Source organism: Notolabrus celidotus, chromosome 4 (assembly GCF_009762535.1).
Source record: "Notolabrus celidotus isolate fNotCel1 chromosome 4, fNotCel1.pri, whole genome shotgun sequence".
NCBI classification, from domain to species: domain Eukaryota; kingdom Metazoa; phylum Chordata; class Actinopteri; order Labriformes; family Labridae; genus Notolabrus; species Notolabrus celidotus.
In genome coordinates this window covers 32,108,143-32,130,410 of record NC_048275.1, presented here as the reverse complement: position 1 = coordinate 32,130,410, position 22,268 = coordinate 32,108,143, and the positions used below count along the sequence as shown (strand labels likewise).

At 41.1% G+C, this 22,268-nt stretch overlaps 1 protein-coding gene across 2 annotated transcripts; it reads right to left on the bottom strand.

The window, feature by feature from the left end:
• Positions 1-11,942: 11,942 nt before the first annotated feature.
• LOC117811540 (cationic amino acid transporter 2-like) lies at positions 11,943-22,114 on the bottom strand. Of its 2 annotated transcripts, XM_034681875.1 has the most exons (12): positions 21,855-22,112; positions 21,252-21,637; positions 18,810-18,965; positions 18,513-18,678; positions 17,273-17,409; positions 16,917-17,139; positions 15,201-15,337; positions 14,406-14,508; positions 14,109-14,233; positions 13,299-13,465; positions 12,765-12,873; positions 11,943-12,424 (listed from the first exon to the last, which is right to left on the bottom strand). In XM_034681875.1, the coding sequence occupies exons 1-12, from the start codon at positions 21,863-21,865 to the stop codon at positions 12,312-12,314; spliced, it is 1,833 nt and encodes a 610-aa protein (XP_034537766.1). In that variant the 5' UTR covers positions 21,866-22,112; the 3' UTR covers positions 11,943-12,311. The 2 variants fall into 2 exon arrangements, 1 of the variants encoding a protein (XP_034537766.1); XR_004631022.1 differs by lacking the exon at positions 11,943-12,424 and having other exon boundaries at positions 13,299-13,407; positions 21,855-22,114.
• Positions 22,115-22,268: the final 154 nt, after the last annotated feature.

Below are 22,268 nucleotides of genomic sequence, written 5' to 3'. Positions count from 1 at the left end.
TTGCTTCTGAGCTTCCTTTTCAGGTGCATGCCTCCTTCTTTAAAAGGTAGGTACAACATTTTTTCCTCTTTACAGGCAGTAAACGTTCAAAACTATTTATTAACACTTAAATCAAACCTGCTTCACTGGACAAAAGGAACCAGACTCCTGGCAAAAACAATCTTTTTGCAAAGCAGAAGATGTGAGTTGATGATCTATGATTATCTCAATGGTCTAGTGAGTTAGATTGTTGTGTTGGTTTGGATCAAACTGCAGCATAATTCCAACAGATCCATGTCTGCTCTGTTTCCGATACGTCACAGCACTGGATCTGATAGGTTTCTATTATAGTCAATGTGTTAACTTCTACTGGATCCACTCTGTTGTGCCAGAGCATGATGCATCAATCTCAACAGAGGAAATTGAGCGAGACAGGAAGTCAGTGCAACAGCCAGGTATATATATTTGATTTTAACAAACCTTTTTCCACTTGAAAATTTTGATTCAGACACCTCAGAATGTGTTCCTGGCAATCACAACTGTATCTGATTTGGAATTTCAAAATAAAAACCACCAGAGTGTTAGCCATCTTTTATTTTGAAAATCACTGGTACATTCCTTTTTCGTCAGAATCTGCCGTTTGTAAATTTGATTCTTGACTCGTTAAAATGATCCATCGTTTGTAAAATTGTCTCTCCACTTGTAAAATTGTCTCATCCCTTGTAATAGTTTTTCTGATTTAGTAAATTTGTGTTCTGAAATGTAGATTTGTTTTGAACTCGGTTAAGTGTTTTGCTAATGTAACTGTTTTATAAAATGTAAAAATGTTTTCCAAGATGTTAATTTGTCTCCAACTTTGAAAAAGTATGTCATCCTTTGTAAAGTTGCATTGCACTTCCCAGCCACCGTACAAAAAGGGGAAGAAAAGGCCACAGAGACCTAAAAACTAAAACACCACACGAGATTACTGAGGAGCCAATTCAGATTGGATTAATATTACCAGAGGAAAGATGATTCGCTGTGGAATTTTGACTTTACAAACAGACATGGTTGACTCCCAAAGGACACAGACATCCTCCACATACAGTGGAGCAAAAAAGTATTTAGTGAGCCACTGATTTTGCAAGTTCTCCCTATTAGAAAGATGAGAGAGGTCTGTAATTTTCATCAGAGGTACACTTCAACTATGAGAGACAAAATGAGAAAAAACATTTTTTTTAGAGAATTTATTTGTAAATTATGGTGTAAAATAAGTATTTGGTCAATAACAAAAGTTCAACTCAATACTTTGAAACATAACCTTTGTTGTCAATGACAGAGGTCAAACGTTTCCTGTAAGTCTTCACCAGGTTTGCACACACTGTAGCTGGTATTTTGGCCCATTCCTCCATGCAGATCTCCTCTAGAGCAGTGATATTTCGGGGCTGTCGCTGGGCAACACAGACTTTCAACTCCCTCCACAAATTTTCTATGGGGTTGAGGTCTGTAGACTGGCTAGGCCACTCCAGGACCTTGAAATGCTTTTTACGGAGCCACTCCTTTGTTGCCCGAGCGGTGTGTTTGGGATCATTGTCATGCTGGAAGACCCAGCCACGTTCCATCTTCAATGCTCTCACTGATGGAAGGAGGTTTTGGCTTAAAATCTCACGATACATGGCCCCGTTCATTCTTCCCTTAACACGGATCAGTCGTCTTGTCCCCTTTGCAGAAAAACAGCCCCAAAGCATGAGGTTTCCACCCCCATGCTTCACAGGAGGTATGGTGTTCTTGGGATGCAACTCAGCATTCTTCTTCCTCCAAACATGACGAGTTGAGTTTTTACCAAAAAGTTCTATTTTGGTTTCATCTGACCACATGATATTCTCCCAATCCTCTTCTGGATCATCAATATGGTCTCTGGCAAACTTCAGACGGGCCTGGACATGTACTGGCTTAAGCAGGGGGACACGCCTGGCGCTGCAGGATTTGAGTCCCTCTTGGCGTAGTGTGTTACTCATGGTAGCCTTTGTTACTTTGGTCCCAGCTCTCTGCTGGTCATTCATCAGGTCCCTCCGTGTAGTTCTGGGATTTTTGCTCACCGTTCTCATGATCAGTTTGACCCCACGGGATGAGATCTTGCGTGGGGCCCCAGATCGAGGGAGATTATCAATGGTCTTGTTTGTCTTCCATTTTCTTACAATTGCTCCCACAGTTGATTTATTCACACCAACCTGCTTGCCTATTGTAGATTCACTCTTCCCAGCCTGGTGCAGGTCCACAATTTTCTTCCTGGGGTCCTTGGACAGCTCTTTGGTCTTGGCCATGGTTGAGTTTGGAGTCTGACTGTTTGAGGCTGTGGACAGGTGTCTTTTATACAGATAACAAGTTCAAACAGGTGCCATTAATACAGGTAACGAGTGGAGGACAGAAGAGCTTCTTAAAGAAGAAGTTACAGGTCTGTGAGAGCCAGAAATCTTGCTTGTTTGTGGGTGACCAAATACTTATTTTCCACCATAATTTACAAATAAATTCTTTAAAAATCCTACAATGTGATTTCCTGGATTTTTTTTCTCATTTTGTCTCTCATAGTTGAAGTGTACCTCTGATGAAAATGACAGACCTCTCTCATCTTTCTAAGTGGGAGAACTCGCAAAATCAGTGGCTGACTAAATACTTTTTTGCCCCACTGTGTATTACCAATTATCAGAGAACCTTAGGTAATGCTAATCCTGTGCGGATAGGGCTTTGAAATAACAATCTGTTAGCAGTAAAGACAAACTGTTTTAGGGGCCGTACTTTGAACAGACACATTCACCTCTAAGGTTTATGTTGCAGCCATTGCAGTCTGTTTTAAAGCTGCAGGCAGAATGGCGGCTGTGGCTCAGTGGTAGAGTCTGTCATTTCTGAATCGTAAGGTTGGCGGATTGATCCCCAAAGTGTCCTTAGTGCAAGACACTTAACCCAAATTGCTGATGGTGACATTGTCTGTGATGTATGAATGAGATCAGCTAATACTGATGGTCCCTTACTACAGCAGCCTCTGCCATCAGTGTGTGTGAGAAGTGTAAAAGCACTTCCAAAATATGTTGTACCTTTAAGATGTCTGCACCCAAAACATGTTAAATAAAAAATAAAGAAACCAGAACTCTCCCATAATCTCAGAGATATTGTCAAAGCTTGGTTTATTGAGTCCATTCTGCATAGGGTGACATAAATGTACATGATGAATTAACACTGTTGCTCTAGGAGATAACCACCCTGACTTTGTTGCTATGTGATCCTTCAGAAAGGTCTGCAAGTGCATACAGTCGTCTATGTTGCATGCTCACTTGCATGATATAGCAATGCCCTCTGCAGGAGAAGACGAGTACCTTCTTCTTTCCCTTATCTATCAGGCTGCTGAGTTCATTTTGTGCTGACTTTGAAGAAGACGTTTGATTAGTGGAGCTGCCCCTTTAGGAAACATTTACCATCTGATATGATCAAATATTTGAACTTTATCTTGCTCACACTCTTTTTGAGATGGCCTGATTACCAAATGACGTAAAGTCCAGGCTTGGTAGTTTAAAGCCCTGTCTTAATGTTGTTATTTTCATTAGGGTCTACATGCTGACACCGCCCTACAGATGATCAGACTCAGTCAAATTTTTCTGTAGCATTGCTGCCGTGATTCCAAAAAGACTTCAGCCTCTGAGGAGACATCTTAACCCAAGAGCAGACTTATGAAGACGGATGAGACATCATTTGCTTCAAGGCTTTTACCTTGAGGGAAGAAAATATATTTTCAAAATAACCCATCACTTGCGTTTCTGCCACTAAGTGGTAAATGTAAGACCTTTGATTTGCTGAACACACGCTGCTTCTGCTTTCAAATGATGTACTTGACGGTACAGAGCACCTTAATGGTTTCCAGGAAATGCCACTTTTGTGTTGGAGTGCTGTGAAGTCTGCGTGTGAGTGTGTCTCTTGTTAAAGGATAACCTTCTCTCCTCCTGTGCATTAGAGGGAAAGTGTGTGTAGCCTATAGGCGGTGTTGGTGTGTCGAGGGAGTGTGTGTGACCGTGCTCTGATAGCGTGTCAGAGTGAATTAGCCTCCGTGTGGCGTCCGCCTGGCACACACCGCTGCCTGCCCTCTGCCCACCACCCCGCATATGTGCCCAAGATTAGAATTAATAACCAGTGCTGCCAATCATGCTTTAATCACAATAACTGTGCATTTAGGGGGCGCAGGGAGGTCACAGGCATCTGGGCCTCAGGATGGCCAATCTGGAGCAGCTAATAAGGAGAGTTTGTGTGTGTCTGTGTGTCCCTGATGGGATCATTTTCAGTATTGGTGGTGGCAGCTGCTCAGGTACAGGAGGGGCACGGGGTTTTAAAAAAAGGGGACCACACTGTAACTACCTGAGAAGACATGCAACTATCCAGTGGTAGTGAATGTTATAAATGGAAACTATTGCTGACTCAGCTGGAAAGAAAAACATTTAGAAGTAAAGAGGGCAGGCGGTGGATTATAAACATGGGAAGTGTTGTGGTTCAGTACATTTGTAGTCTGAGTATTATTGACCAATTACGATTCAGCAGGATTTGATGTATGAAGGAAAAACTTTCTGTGTGGAGAGCAAATCAGGAAGAACACACACGGCTGTAGTGACATCGTGACTTGAATCTGATGGGAATCTAAAGATTATTTAACTCTATAAGTAGATATCTTTATGCAAGTGCAGTGGACAATCTGTAGTAGATCAAACATTTCAACTCTCCACTGAGACTCAAATCTGTTTGCTGACCCACATTGAGATATCCTGACTACCTGGATCCAACCTCTGCTCAACCAACAAGCATCCTCAAAGTTGTTTCCTCCTCCTCAGACCGGTCAAAGTTTGCATTTTTGTCATGATAATAACAAAACTTAGGACACAAACCTAAAAGTAGATTACAAGAACAAAGGTTTATTTCCGGGTTCACAACACTGAGATCAGCCAGAGGGAGGAGTCTGTGTCTTCTAAGATCTACAGATACTCAGAACATTTGAATGGGCGCTTACTTGGGTGATGTAATAGACTGAGAAATTACCACTTTTACATTGAAGACATAAACGCATGGCATGGAAAAGGAAGTCTTAGCTGGAATCATTATCTTAAATTCTGGCTTACACTGAACTTACTAGAAAGTTGACATCTGTTTCCAGATGCATATGTTGCCTCTTTTCATCAGATGATCATAGACAATGATTACATATGGATTACAACAAGATTGGTTTTCAGGTGATCATGACGCCCCATCAAGTTGTCTTGAGTCAATCTGTGTCTCATCTGGATGTTTCTGAAACATCGACCAGGTTGCGTTTTAGTTTTGGATCATGCAAACAGTGACATTGACATACAAGGACTTATTGAACATTGTCCAATGGACTTATCAAAAACAGCACTGACACTCAACCTTGTTTACAATTTATGCCAGAAGGAAAAAATCCAGATGAAACACAAACGTAGAAAACACTTCTGTTTAATTCACTAGGACTGTCTGTTAAGAATGTTTAACCCACTAAAGATTTTGTTGTTTAAAATGTCAAATGCTTTTGGTGATATTCACATCTAAGAAATACATCCATGATGCTTCATGAAGGAAACAGCATCATAACTGGAACTCACTTAATGATAAGATCACATTTTAATGTGGCAGCAGTTTCCTCCAAACACATCTTAAAATGATTAGCTTGCTATGGCTAATGTTATTGCCTCAATCACAGTAGATAACTTGAATCAATGCACACACATCAGCAGCTGTCAGTAAAACTTGCTCTCCTTTTCTGGTCTAAACCAAATAACTCACCACAGACTTCCGGCAGCGCTGAGGAGAAACCCTCCACATATTCATAAATGGGCACTGCGTGGAAAGAGTTCATAGCTTTCAATTCCTGGCAACCCACTTACCAGACAATCTCTGGTCCCTAGTCCACCAACTGTGGACAGCTGTGGTCAAAAATGCACAGCAGTGTCTGCACTTTCTGAGAGAAACAGCCTCAATCAAAAGCTGCTGGTGATCTTCTGCCACTCCACAACTGAGAGTGTCCTCACAAAAAGCCTTACAGTGTGGTCTGCTTGTTGCTCAGCAGCTGATGAAAAGGCTTTACATAACATATCAACATGCTTTAAAAAAAACATCAGCTGCCCTCTTTCTTTATTCCTACACAATGCAAACACCTGATACCTCTGTGACAGACGATCTGAAACACAGGAATTAAAGGTCTTTATTCTGATTTAAACCTCTATGAAATATTCTGCAAATTGTCTCACACAGAGTACAACCAAAACACAGCCCTTAGGTGCGCAAACACATGATTGCTTAATTGTAGACACACCAATCAGGTTTAAGCACTATAAAAATGCAGCAGGTGAGTTTACCTGTTTTCAACCAAAATGGAAGAAGTCATTAGAAGAAGAAGAGTGAGGTTCAGAGGGGGAATCCATGGAGGAGGAGAAGGAGGAAGAGGAAGACCTGAAGCAGGAGGAGACGAGCTCAAAGAAGAAGACAACCAAATTTATCAAATGAAATTCGCGCAACACTAGTTGACCATGTCGTGAACCACGTATTGAAGCTGAGGGAGGCTGGACTAAGAGTTCAGCCAAATCTCAGCATATTAACAGTAGCATCTGTCATGAAGATATTTCAACAAGGAAACAGGTAAAAAAAAATCTGTCTACAGTTACAGTAATCAGCTGCTTATTGTATGCACCATATCAGCACTTTTGATCCCCCTTCCTACAACATTTTACAGTAGGTTACATGTATTTTTTTCTACATAGAATTAAGGGTCGAGAACGACAAGGTGGAAGGGGACCATAGTCATGCAAGAACAAGAGAGAGAGAGAGAGAGAGAGAGAGAGAGAGAGAGAGAGAGAGAGAGAGAGATCATACACATGGTTTTTGCCAATAATGCTATCAGGCTCAGAGAAATTCAAGCTAACATTATCGGTGACCATGTCATTTTCAATAATGTCCATCAGGTCTCTCAGTCAACACTGGCACGCATCCTGAAAAGAAATCAGGTTCAAATGAAACAACTTTATCGAGTGCCTTTTAAGCAGAATTCAGAGAGGGTCAAACACCATGGCATAAGTATGTGGAGGTATGTATTATTCACTTTAGCACTGTGATGTTGCATACTGCACACTTAACCTTTTTACATGTACATTTACTGTGTACTAGATTTATGCTGAACTACACACCCTTGTCTTTCACTGTGTTTCAGAGAGCTTTACAGATGGATGCTGAGGAGATCCTGCATTACTTTGGTTACATACAGTAGATGAGGCAGGGTTCAACCTCACAAAAGCAAGAAGGAGAGGCAGAAATATCATTGGCCACAGGGCTATAATCAATGTCCAAGGGCAACCTTGGGGTAACGTCACCCTTTGCGCTGCCATTACACAGACTGGGGTCCCCCTCCATCATGCCAATATGGGCCCTTACAACACACCTCACATTCTCATATTTTTGGACCAATCACAACACATCGTCACAGCAGTAAACCAAATGCACCAGATGCAATACGTTGTCATCTGGGACAATGTGTCATTCCACCCCTCTGCGGTGGTCCAGAACTGGTTTCAATACCATCCACAGTTTACAGTTACTTCCACCATACTCTCCATTTCTAAACCCAATCGAAGAGTTTTTCTCGGCATGGCGATGGAGGGTTTACGATCTCCGGCCCTAGGCTCAGGTACCCCTCATACAGGCCATGGAAGAGGCCTGCGACCAAATCGACGCCGTAGCTGTGCAAGGATGGATTCTACATTCAAAACGGTTCCTCCAACGTCGTCTTGCCAATGAGGATATCGCCTTTGATGTTGATGAAATTCTCTGGCCAGATCCTACTAGGCGAAGAGAAAATGTCTAGTATATCAGTTTTTTTCAGATTTTTTATTTTCTTTTTACTGTAATTGTAACCTGTGCTGGATACAGTATTTAATGTTTGTCTGATTTTTGCTGAGCTTACAGTGTTATGCATACTGCTGTAGTAGCATGACAACTGGGACGTGTTTTGTTGTGATTCTCCATTTTGACATGTTGACTGATTTAGGTATATAGAGAGAAATAAATTATATTTTCATTAGTCTGCAGCGTTAGTCTTGTGTAGTGTTGGTGAATTTATTGTATATTTGCACTTTCTCTGTGTACTTCACTTACAATACTCTTATCACTAAGAAGTAGAATTGATAAAAGTGTTTTAGGTTAGCAGCAGCAGCAGCAGTGTGTAACTGGTTCAAACAGAATGAAGTCATATGAAATGTGTGTTTCATATGGTAACAAAATATGGTTTTGATAAATTACTGAACAGTTTTTACAAGAGTGTTTCATTTTGCAAAGTATCTGAGGAGTTCTACTTGTGTGTGTGGTTGTGTGAATTGTGTGTAGTGTTTTGACAAAATGGGCCCTTTTTTCAAAATTGTGTTTAAGCAATCAAAAAAAAGGTGTAAATGAAAACACCTAAATCTCAGTTAGATAAGCACCACCAGGCAAGCCTGTGTGAGATGGTTGATATAGCTAAGGGTTCAAATCCTGGACAGAGACCTATTTGGTGATAAAAATGATTTTTTTTCATCACAAAGAAGACAATGAGTACTTTTGAAGTACCATTAAGATGTAAATGAAAAAACCTAGAGAGACAAGCAGAGGAAAAGTGGACAGGCCTGCTGCCTTATAACTCAAAGGTCTTGGGTTCAAAGTCCAGTGGGGAAATGCTTCCTCACACTATAGTTTTAACAGTGTTTTAGAAGTACAATATCCAAATCATGGAATGAAAAGACCTAAAAAAAGTAAGCTCTTTGAAGCAGCCCTGTGGTGTTGAGGATTAGCCATCTACCTTTCAATCTGATGGATCTGGGTTCAAATCCCACTAAAAGCTTCCATTTCAATGTGGAAATGAAACAATGTCTGTGAGCTGTCCTTTTAAAGTAGTGCACAAAAAATGTGACATGAAAAGACCTAAAGTGGCAAGCACAGCAAAGTTGCCCTGTGGTGTGGTGGACAGGGCTGCTGCCTTTAAATGCAAGGGTCTTGGGTTTTGTTAACATGTTGTTATGTTTGTGAAATGTTTGTTGTGTTTTCTGAAACGTTGTGTTTTGCCCATCAGGGCCACCGTATGATGGTCTTGCTTGATTTTTAACGTCATGAAGAGGTTTCAGTATTAACCACTGGTCTATTTCCAGCTGAAACTCCTAGGAGCTTTAATCGTGCTGTATCCTTTCATACAATGACTTATAGGCTTTCATTTCTTTTTCTTCTACAACAGAAGGATTAAAATCTTCTCAACAGGCATCTTGTCACACTGAAACATGTACTACAATACTCCCCTCGTTTGTTCTCTTTCATGTAACACTCTGTACCATCTTGAATCTGTGAAATGTGTAAATGCTTCTTTAAAAGTAATAAACAACATGATAACTCCCTCTCCCTTTCTTTCCTTCCTGTCTTTAGCAGCACTGAGGTGTGGCCATACGGCAGCATCCACGTTCCACTGCGTCTTTAATCCGCAGACAAACCCACTAATTGCAATCAAAACGACAAAACAACATATGTCAGGCCCTCAGAGACTGGCAGCAGCGTGTCCAGCAGGCTCACAAATGATGAGTGATGCTTGACAAATGAACACTAGATTGGCTTCATAAATTAGCTTCTTTGTATCGCCACCCTGTAACAACTGAAGCCAGCACTCACAGCATCAATCAGAGACGTGATTGAGGGAGAAGAGGAGGAGGAGGAAAAGAGGGTGGTATGGATAAAATAAAAGGATAGATGAAGAAATCCACAGAGGATTAGGTAATATGGAGGAGGAAAGAAGTGGAGTGGAACGATGGAGAGCAGGAACACTGAGGGGAGTGGACAATGTGGATCTTAGTTTAAGTTTCAAGCCCTAATGTGACAACCATGATGAGGAGAATTCAGTGCTTCTTTTATTCTAATAATCCATAAAACCAAGATAAGATAATACTTGATTGATCCCAGGGGGAAATCAGTTTTTGCAGCAACACAGATATATTAGCATGAGTAGCACAAATACTGAAGAAAAAAAAAGTGAAAATAAAACTGAAAATAGATAAATTAAATAAGAATTCAATTTTAATGGTATATACAAGTGCTACACATGGTATAAATAGTTATTATACAGACAGTAAGGTAAGTGTTATGCAGAGGTGTGTAGTGTGATTATGGTGTGATTGTGACAGATGACAACAGGGTCATTGCAGGGAGATAAATATAAGGTGCACTGTGGGCAGATAAGGCTAATATAAATAAATATATGTGGGTGAATAGATATATCTGTATACAGAGATAGAGAATAGTAAAAAAAATATATACATATATATATATTATAGTAACATTATCAGTTCATGTTCATTGTTAAATAAATACATTTAATATAAAAAAAACACTACATATTTTTTGTCCATAATTACATTTTATAAAGCATCAAAATAAAGCCAAATTTCAGTGTAGTTATTTTTTTTTACCGTGTTAATTTCATGCTTTTTTATATTTTTAAAGTAAACTAAAGACATACCTTTTTTTTATCTGCCTTTGATTTGGAGGAAAAAATTAAAATAGCCCTGGACTGCATTATTATAATTATTTTTTTAACATGTTTTATTTATTTATTTATTTATTTGTCTGAGCTTTTTAACTTAACTATTTTTAAAATTTTTCTTTTTATCCTTATTTATTTTATCAACTTTATTTAATTTCTTAAGTATGTTTTATGATCAACATCTTATTTCTTCTTTTTTTCTTTTAGTATTTTACCCATTTCTGTTATTTTGTGAAGCACTTTGGGCTGCATGCTTGTATGAATGAAAAGTGCTATATAAATAAAGTTGAGTTGATGTGAGTAATGCTTGATCAAGCCACTAGAGGGCGCGTAGACCTTGAGAGGAACATTACACATACAGGAGCCCAGTGCTGCAGGAGCAACCCTGCAGTGGAGCTGAACACAAGCTTAACTTTGTGGCCTTTGCTTTGACACACAGTTAAGTTTAAAGTAATCACAACCACATACGTGTTCCCAATTATAAGCTTCAAGGGTATGGTGAATGCTAGTTAGTAAAGTTCAGAGTTTAAAGTTGGGTAGTTTTAAAGTAATGTGTTAAAATAGACGATTAGCTGTAATTCCAGTTGCATGTGATGTTTGTTAAACGGGGTACTGTGTCATTCTTAGTTATTCTGAGTTTCTCTGGACCTTGTTAACCTTGCCACACACCGCATCAGCTAGAATTAAATAAATTGTTGCTTGCTGAGACATATTGATCACTGCAGTAATTATCCAATGGAAGGCTCTTACCTCCTTGCTTCTTTAAATCCATGTGGCGACTTTTTTTTGGGACGGGCAGTGTAACAATTTATGTTTGACCAGCTATTTTTTTTGTCTTCCCCAGCTACACAGGTGCATGGTTTGGACCCTGCAGCAGCTCAACTTCCTTTACGGCAAACAACTTATAATGTGCACCTTTTTTCTGTGTGGTTTGTATGGTCTGCAAGGTTGCAGTTGGACACTACTTGAAAATAACAACACCCCTGAGGTTTTGAATTGCACATTTCACATTAAAAAAACTACAAAATAGCTGTGTGGACAAGCCGAAAGTAATATGCACCTAAGTACTTCCTGTTTAAGTTATCACCTACGAGCTAAGCACGCAAGTGCAGCTAATCAGATGGACGTTAGCAGGGAACTGCATCACAAAAGCAAAGCGTCCTCGAGGGGAAAGTAGCACTTTACATTATCAATACGAACTTAAAGACTGTTTTGTAATCCCAAATACAGAATTTTTAAGTGTGATAAATACAATGTAACCCAATCAACAATTGAATTCTCCAATAAATGGTGATTAAAAAAATAATTATTAAAAAGTCATGACCATATTTAATTCTATGCTAATTTAAAGTGCAAACCCCTGAAAAAAAATACAAGACAGTGCAACTTATTACAATTTGTTCAACATTTCAACATTTTATTAAACAAACTCCACAAATAGAACAATATTTTAAAAGTTTTTTCACTGTCAAATACTGACATTACACAATGACGTCAAAGTCACCTAGTCTTGAATGACTGATCAAGCTACAACAGATAAAAAAGACAAACATTATTGTTGCACTAAATTACAAACATACTATGTAAATTATATTGCATGACATAAAACTATAAGCGCAGTTTTCACAGAAAATGGTTTGCATTAAAATTTGGCATCACAATGAGACATCACATTAATCCAACTCTAGCTGAAGACGTGACGAAGCCTGCAGGACTCAATAAACGTGAGTGGATGACAACATATGACACAGCTATACTTATATCAAGCAGCAATACTAAGATTTGCATCAACAATATTCATCTGGGTGCGAGCCTCATGAAGCCTTTGTTTTTGGACACTGTGACGAACTCCATATCCAAAGTAGATGATCAGACCTGAGGAGAGATAATGGGATAAGTTACATAGATTTCCTCTGCTCTCTAAGAATGAATTGCAACCATGAACCTAGAGCTGGGTGATATTGAAAAAGATTATCACGATAACATTTCTCATATTAGTCACTATCAATAATTTTCACAATAAATATCAATCATTATTTCACTTAAATTTAAAAGGCTGGACTATTATAATTATAATAACAGGTTTAAATAGATCAAATTTTTATTGAACATTTTTTATATTTATAATAAGAAAAATTATATCACGCTAATTATCGTTAACGATTTATCGCCCAGCCCTACATGAACCTTCAAGTTTAAAGCAGCCTGTCCTTACCTATGACCATCCACACAGCATAGCTTATCCAGGTTTCTCCTCTCAGCTGAACCATCAGGTAGGTGTTAATGAGGACGCTTAAAACTGGGACTACAGGTAGACAGGGGACCTGTGAAAATATAAGACCTCAGTACTGGCTCTGCTTGTTTCAATGAGTTTGCCATACTGGGAATTATTATTTTGGTTCCTGCAGAGACTGTCAATATTTACTCATGGTTATACAGTAAATATGCAGCTATGGCAGCAGCAGGTTAGCTTAGCTTTACACACCTAAACTAACCTATCAAATATTTAGCAAAGTTTGCTTTAAAAAAAGGGGGATCTGAAAAGTTTAAAAGTATTACGTAATTCAGACTGTATCCTCAGACTCAGGGTCGTGCCCAATCCCATTACACATTAAACTTACTGTGCACTTCAACAGCCTCCAAACAAAACACAAACAAACAAACTGACTGACTGACCCCAAACAAGATATCTCATTTGAGCCTCAATGAGCATGAAATCCTGCTCACTACCATTATCCATCCAGCTTACCATGAAAGCAGCTTTAGACGTGCTCTGTGGCTGCCTCCAGATGATCACCACAGCGAGGACCAGAGTCAGCGTAAGGACGGTGACGAGCAGCACGCTCCACCACTCCTGTCTGCGGAGGGAAGGCAGGGCCTCAGACAACAGCACGCTCAAAACGATGATGAGGAACACTGGAGAGGAAGCAGAGGTTAGGAAAAACTTTGGACGAACATTTAGAGACTTGTTTAGCACTGATTGACAAAATGTTAAAAAAAGGTGTGTTTGGATTTTACCAACTCCAGAAAGTGGCACAGTCAAGAAACCACACTACACCATTACCTTTGAACATGTCGGGGTCTCTAAATAATAGGGTCTCTGCCTGCCTTGGCTTTTCATGTATGCAAACGAAAGGGAAGGAGGTGTGCTCTCCCCGCCTCAGGCTTTTGCATTCCATGCAGGCACTTGGAAAGGCAGGGGGCACCCAGAACAGAGCCATAACGCCAGCTATAACTTATTGAATGTTAAATCAGACCTGAAATGTTCTTTTTAGATTACAGTTTATTCCTGAAGTGAAAGTCATATTCTAGGTATTCCACAAACAATCCCTACAGACTAACAATTTGATTCCCACAGTGACAAAATGAGCACCTTCAGTCTGTTTAATCTGCTCAGGGTTGTTTGCTTACAGGGATTTTAATGCAGCTCATTGTAACATATCGCTGTTTCCTTTAAAGTTCCATATCAGGCTGGTAAAGGGTGATTGCTGAAAACTCTCTGATCATTACACAACAGCATATAGAGAGATGATAATGCAACCAATGAAGGAGGACTTACAAATAATGATGGTAGCTATGTTGACATTTTTAGAGGTGCGGTGGGTTGGTTTAGACGGAGGCTTAAACAGTCCCATCACAGCAAACGGCTCTGATCTGTGGACAAAACTGGTGTCTTCTTTATACCTGGGATAAAAATTTTTAAAAAACATGCTTTAAAAAAGGTGGAAATCTTTGCATGACTCACTTCATACAATAAATACTGTTCAAGCTATAATTATTTTGTATGTTAATTTTGTGACTTTAGTCCCACAACACCAAAATACAGTTTCCATCCATCTCCTCCAGCTGTACTTACCTCAGGATGAGAACACACACTGCAACCAGAGTGTAGGCAAAAATGGTCCCAATGGAGCTCATGTCAACCAGTGCCTTCAAGTCGAATAACAGGACCATGAATGCTGCAAAGACATTCAAATATATGTCATACATCAACAGTCTGCTTAAAGAAAAGATGATATACAAGGAATTAGAGTAACCTACTATCACTAATTATCCCCCTTTAATTGCCCTGACATGATGAGACATGGAGTCCACTGGACCTCTAAGGTCTGCTGTGGTATCTGGCACCAAGATGTTGCACCAGATCATAAAGTCCTAGAAGTTGTGAGGTGAGGTCTCCATGGATCACACTCAGCTGTCTAGCACTTTCCCCCTGATGCTTGATCACACCATCTTTCATCGTACCATGGCCCAGTTTCTGATGCTCACGTGTCTGTTGTAGGCTCTTTTAGCAGTTGGACAGGGGTCAGTATGAGCACCCTGACCAGTGTACTGCTAGGCAAAATCCCCAGAGTGTGATACACAGGTGTTCTGACACCTTTCCACCTGAACCTAACCTGACCTTTTTCAGGTGTTTGAGCTCCATTAGCTCTTCTGTTGGATCCAACCACTCGGGTAAGCCTTTGCTCTCCATGCACATCAATGAACCTTTGCAACCCTTGACCCTGACGTTTTTCACTGGTTTTCCTTCCTTTGACCAAATTTGGTGTTACCTGACCACTGTAGACTTGATACCCCCCACTAGAGGGTTATCATATGGTGTCACAGATGTCCCTACAAACAGTTTCAGATTTCTTTATGTCAAACCCACCAGCCACAGCTCCTGAAGACAGTGTGGCGAAGACCGGACTCTGCCTGGAGCTCATGTAACTAAGTCGCTTGAAGAGAAGGCCGTCTCTCGCCATGGCAAAGAGCACTCTTGGCATCGGAAACATCACTCCCAAAAGACTGTTGAGATGTAAAAACAGACAGAAAAGTGGAGGGGGGGGGGAGAGTGTGCCAACAACAGATTCCAGTTCAGTGGTATTTAGTGTTAGAAGAAAGCAATCAGCACATTTTACACTTGTTAGTTTAGGCATACAGAATGCTACCCACTCTTTTTAAAGGGGACATATCACGCTTTTTTCATCAATATATATTGGTCTAAGAGGTCCCCAAAACATGTCTTTAAAGTTTATGCTCAAAAAAACACTTTGAAATCAGATTTTGGCATGCCTGAAAAGTCCTCTTCTTCATTCCTCATCAGAACACTCTGTTTTCCCTCTGACCACGCCCCCTCAGGAAGTGGATGTGCCTCGGCTCTCCAGCACGTTGATCTAATGTTTACATGTTGGCTGAATATACACGGCTGCTCAGAGATCGCGTTACTTCAACCCTCTGAATCTGATCCTGACGGAGAGGCGCCTGTAGCAGGACCTTTCTGAACGATTGGTCATAGATTTAGGGTTTCTTGTTGTTTTATTTATCAGTATGTAGACGTGTGTCTTGGTACACAGCTACGAACGTGTAGCTATGTGGCTATGCTAACTAGCGCTAGCACTTATCCATGATAAATAAAAATCATCCACTAGATCTTCAAATCTGCAGACGTGGGGAGTAAAACCGACCTCTGCCAGAAAGGCAGCAGGACCTTTTATGAAGGATTGGTCACAGATTTAGTGTTTCTTGTTGTTTTATTTGTCAGTGTGTCGACGTGTGTCTTGGTACACAGCTACAGCTACAGCTACAGCTACAGCTACAGCTACAGCTACAGCTACAGCTACAGCTACAGCTACAGCTACAGCTACGAACATATAGCTATGTGGCTATGCTAATTAGCGCTAGCACTTATCCATGACAAATAAAAATCATCCACTATATCTTCAAATCTGCAGACGTGGGGAGTAAAACCGACCTTTGTGTTTATTAAGACAGCCTACAACTAGCATGCCTCCCTCCTAAGCTCCTTGTTAGCACACGTTTGTGCAGGTAATGAAAAACGGAGGAGGGATTCAGTATTATTTTATACAGTCTATGGGCTGAACAAGCTCCGAGCTCTGACTCCGTGACAGACCGGATATTGTTGTTACGTAACAAAAACACGGAAGTCTGAAACGGCTCGTTTCACACACATTTACAGAAAGGTGGAGAAATCAGAACAGGGGCAGAATGGATTTTTTTCATTCTCGGGGGGTTTGTAGACATGCCAGGGACACATATTTCAGGTAAAGAACCATTAAAAAGTCAATTTTGCATGATATGTCACCTTTAATGTCTTTTAGCTTAGGGTTACATTTTGTAGAATTAAATATGCTTATTATTTTAATGTGCAAATCTCAGGATCCAGCACTTTTTTGCATGCCAGGGATTAAAAGTTGAGTGAACTTGGACTTTTCTTAACCAACATCTACAAGCCATTGAGGCTAACCATCTGCCCTTAGAAATAGTTTCTTAAATTTGTTCCCCAGCCTCTCGTCAAGTCAGACTCTCAGAAATGGCAACGCACAGAAAAAGCATGAAACCCTCTCTCCTGACGGCCTGGGAGTACCTTGTTGAGAGTGCACAGAGGGATCCCACGGCCACGACATACTTTGCAGGCTCCCAGCCAATATACTCAAAGGCAACAGGTAGGGGGCTGTGTGTGTCCAGCAGGTAGTAAGGCATCATGAGCGTCAGAGCTGCTGACACGCCAAAGTAGGCCAGGAAGCAGATGAGCAGGGACGCCACAATCCCGAGAGGGATTGCCTTCTGAGGGTTCTGCACCTCCTCCCCTGAGAGAGCATGTTGGTTAGATTCAACAAATATTTCATTATCAAGATAAACTGCCATGCTAAAAAGCAAGTCCAATGGTTATATTAAAGTAGGTGAGTGGTTCTAAATCATACTAATCCTCCTCATAGGTACCTGTTGTAGCAATGCAATCGAATCCAACAAAAGCATAGAAACAGGTCGCTGCTCCTGCTAATGTACCATCAAAGCCAAAGGGGAAGAAGCCGCCAACACCATAGTCAGCAGTTTCATTAAGGGGGACTGTATAGTTCCTGCACAAAAGAAAGGAACATCGTCAAGATCTATTAATGAAGTTTTAAAGCTGGGGTTGGTAGTCAGATTTAGATACACTTTTTGTTATTCTGGTTAAAATTGTCTTTATGTCCTGATGGTAATCAATACATAATATGTTCTTAAAAAAAGAGAAAAAAAGCTGCCATCTACAGCCGCAGTAAACCTGGGAAAACACCAACCAATCACCGTTTTTGGGTCCCAAAATTTTAAACCAAATCAAATCCCGTCCTGCTGTTCTGCCCGCCTCCTGCGCGTACATTTCCCCGGTGTGCACTCCGAGTCCCCGTCCCCTGCCTCTGCTTCCCCCGACTCTACTGACTGCCCCTCTCGCTCGACCTCGGCCCTGACCCCTCTGACCCGATGAGGTGCTTTGCTCAGGGCTGTAGTCCAGATCAGAGTCTAAAAAACTCTCACCACGGGGGCTCTGACAAGCAAAATAATTAATGACATTTAGTAAATCCTACAGAAATGTATATGTACTGTAGCGTTCGTCCGGACGCTGTAGGGATGACGAGCCGATTCGTGAACACGTTGAGCTTTAATAACTGGGCACTGTGAGCATGCCAACCAACAAAGCAACAATCAATGTTTGAATGAATGAAGAACTTCTCCTCTCGTCTCTCCTCTCTCCCGCTCACACACTCCACACCTCTCTTGATGCCTTCACTAACTGTCAACACTGTAGGAATTAAGAGCATCTACACTGAACACGTTTAACAAACAGTAGAGCTGTTACAGTATTACATGTATTATAGCTTTCTCCTGATATCATGTCACCAGTACAACTGGATAATGCTAGCATGACAGCTGTGAGTTCTAACAATAGCCATGTTTTGTTTGTGTTTTTAACTTTCACTATAATAATGTTTTGGTGAGGACCGGTTTTGGATCAGTCGCGATCACATGGTTGTGAATCAGCTGCGCTCGTGCATGCGAGCGGGGGCGTTGTCTTGGAGGAGCTCCGAGGGGAGAGAGGGAGGGGTTAAACGGAGTCCTGAGGAAATGCTACATTTAAATTCATGTTAGTTTTCTACCAGCCCTAGCTTTAAATCATCATGTAGGTAGAAAAAAAAGATCTTACTCTTTTAGTCGAGTTGCATTCAGGATCGTCTCGGCACTGATTTGCCAGTTTCTGACATCTCCTTTAATGAAGCCGGCGATGATAATAAAAACAAGTACAGCGACATTCACTGCAGTAAAAACTGTATTCAGGATCGCTGACTCCTTCACACCATATGCAAGAAACCCTGAAATCAAAGAAGAGGTTTGGGAAGTTGTTTCTGATTCCAAGCCCACAGAACATCCTGCAGGCCATGATGAGGTTAAATGAATTCAGCTTGTTTTTTGGTTTTTTTTTACATATTATTACAGATGTTACCAGCAAGCAGCATAATCAGCCCAGCAGCAAAGAAGTCTGGGTATTGAGCCAGGCCAGGTGAGTCCATCGGAGTGTCTTTGCTCAGAGTTTTACCAATAATGTTGTCTACCAGGTCATCAAAGGTCCCAGTCCAGGCTTTAGCTACACTGGATGTTCCTAAGGAGATATAAAAAAAACACACTGATGAGGATTTTTTTTTTTTAAATGTTGTTTTATGTGTGAGTTTCCTTTGAAGGGTGGCTGGGCCAGGGAATGCCTCAGGATCCCCCAGGATGAGCTGGGAAACATTGCTGGGGAGATGGATATCTGGGTGGACTTGCTTGGAATGCTCCCTCTACGACCGGATCTTGGATAAGCTGATGAAAATGGATGGATGGATGGAATGGATGTTTTATGTGTGTACATATTGATATGTGTGCCTAAAAAGGTAAAAAATCAGGAGTCAAAGGAATGCCTTTGAAAATAAAAATGGAAAAATAAGATCTCAGCCTGTGTTTGTGTAACCCAATAGGTCACAACTGTAAGAAAGACAGAAGACTGCTGTTCTACAGACTGAAGCCTGAAACAAAAGTGGTTTAGGCAGGGGGGTTACGGGATTCTGGAACCCATGAAAAATTGATCACACCGGGCCTCAGTGCTTCATTACAGCAAACCATGCCAAGCCTAAAAATTTAACACTGCAGACAAGGATGCAAATGTGCTGAAAGCCATCTTTTAAAGTTTAAAGTCAGACACTTTCACCCACTGTGGTGGCACAATACTAAACTATTTTATGCGTGTGTGTTCTTGTTTAACACAAGAAAAGAAAAGCCTATTTTTCATACCTTGGTATCATCTTATGGTGCTAGCCTAACAATTTATTCTTGGGGCAAGTTAAAGATGTTCTAATATTTTGAATGCAGAGCTCACTATCAAAACAAGCTCCTAGTGAAGTTCACAGATGACACATAAGTGGTGGGACTTATTACCAACAGGGAAGGAGTCAACATACAGGCAGGATGATCTGTGGTGCAAGGAGAACAACTGCACTTCAAAATCATCAACCAAAAAGATTATTGCTGATTTTCACAAGACTGGCACTGGCCCCCAATCTCTTTATATTGAAAGGAGGAGTGGAGCTTTGGTTCCCTGCTTTATATACCTCAGGGTTCATCTGACCAGCACCTTCACCTGGTGTAATAACATCACGAGCATCATCAAAAAGGCTCATCAACACTTGAACTTCCTGAAGAAACTAAAGAGAGGAGAGCTGAACTCCAACATATTCAGCTCATTCTACAAGTGTGTGGTGGAGAGCATGCCGACTTCCTGCATCACTGTGTATGCAGAGAAAGGAGCACTGCAGCGGGTGGCAAAATCTGCACAAAGGACCGTCTGACTCCATGCACCCTGCACATGGACCGTTTGCCCCTCTGCCTTCAGGCAAGAGACTGTGCAGCATCCAGACAAGGACCTCGAGAGCAAGGAATAGTTTCTCTCTGTCCGTCTGATGAACTGCTCCACCTGTGGTCGATGGAGTATTAATCATAGACTGTGTTATTAATGGACGTAGTGTCCGTGATGTCACCCATCTGTTTCTGAAGTGTGGTTTTAAAGCTGATCATCTGCAGGAGCCATATTGAAATGCTGAACTCAAACGTCTTTCGAGTTAGTGTGAGGTAAATAGGCAGGCTCTGAGCCTCCTCGCTAACAACTAGAGTTCCCGCCTGTCAATCAAGTCAGCCATGCCCTTATTTAGGCAAAACTCGTACTTCAATAGTAATGAGTCATTCAAAAAAAATCCTCCTGTACTGTCTGTGCCAATAGAGAAATAAGCTATTCAGACCTAAACCGTTGTTTGAATCAGGCTGTAAACATGTTTATCATTGCTGTAAAGACCACCTTGTTTGAATGGGTGTGTATGTGGTTTCTGGTGTTTCTGGAGACAGCCTTAAGTGGAAGCTCGATGAACTTAGTACTTCCACATGGGCTTCATATTTTAAGATTGGAGATTGCTTGTTTATTTGTTGCCTTGAAGTGGCACTATTTTATAGGTATATACATTATTATTTACTATAGAAATGAGTACTTTCTATTTATCATCCCAAGACCTTAGTGCTGCATTTTGTTCTTTTCATATTTACATGGTCAGAATGACAATATTAATATCCTTGACCCTTTTTAGGGTCACAGTCAGTCATAGATCCTTAGTATCATCGTATGTCTTCTCCCCTAAAAAGGTCACTCTTGTAGTCGTGTATGCCTTGCTGTGATTATGTTGTGTGAGTTTTTCTCTTAGCAAATAAAAATCCTTGGTTGCTTCACACCATCGGCTAGAGAGGTCAGGACTTATCTCAGCAGATCTAATGGCTTTTATAGAATTCTAACAAGCTTGCCTTTACCACATTTTTAACAGCACTGCAGTGACTCCACGTGTGTACATTCTCCTTGTGTTTAACTCACCAATGACGTAAGACAGCAGCAGGTTCCAGCCGGTCACAAACGCCCACACCTCTCCAACTGTCACATAGCTGTAAAGGTAAGCTGAGCCTGTCTTTGGGACCCGGGCTCCAAACTCAGCGTAACACAACCCAGCAAACACTGAAGCCACCGCCGCAACCAGGAAGGAGATGATGATGCTGGGACCGGACACCTCCCTGGCCACCTCTCCTGATAGCACATACACGCCTGCTCCAAGTGTGCTGCCCACACCCAGACCCACCAGGTCCACGGTGGTCAGGCATCGGCAGAAGTTAGACTCTTCTCCCTCTGGTTCCAGAGGCTTCTTACGGGTCAGAGTCCGTATGAAGCGTAACACTTTGGCACAAGATAATGTGCAACCACGGGGACTGTGATGAATCAGAGCATGAAATGTATGAAGGCAGAGATGTGAAGAGAGGAATAAGTTAAAAACAGGCCCGAGGAACAGACAGCCTGGACTTTGTTACAAATCTCTACACTTAAACCTGTGTTCAATAACATCTAATCTTCATCAACAACTTGTACACCACAAGGAATCATTGTTTAAGATCCAAAAAGAATATTACCAAACTTCTGACACATTACCTGTCAGCCATTTTTAGTCTGAGTGTTCAGACTATCATCAGTATTTGGTAAAATAAAAAACAGCTTTTGTTCAATGCTGGTGCTTCTGCTGCTGGTGGTGCTGGTGGTGCTGCTTCTGTTGTTTGATGGATCAGAAGGGGAAAATGCCAGTCTCCCTCCAGCTCACAGTCTGCAGCCCTGCTCTCAGTCTGCCACCAGCCCTGCTACCTGCTGCAGCGGCACACCTGAAGTCAGTTAATCAATCAGTCCACTGAGAGCAGGCCTCCTGACTCACATCAGCTGCTTCCTTTATGTAGTGTTTGTTTTTTCACAGTTAGGGCTGACCACACAGCAGAGGATTTTAGACTAGATTTTGGTGCCTTTTATTAAATTGTAAAAAAAATAAACAAGAATTCAAAGGTTGCAATTATGTTA

Bases quoted from the DNA above. Each gene is read 5' to 3' on its own strand.
- LOC117811540 (XM_034681875.1), bottom strand. The intron at 17,140-17,272 runs GTACCTATGAGG...ATGCTCTCTCAG, and splicing joins CGATTGCATTGCTACAACAG to GGGAGGAGGTGCAGAACCCT. The intron at 15,338-16,916 runs GTACTCCCAGGC...ACATCTCAACAG, and splicing joins CTCTGTGCACTCTCAACAAG to TCTTTTGGGAGTGATGTTTC.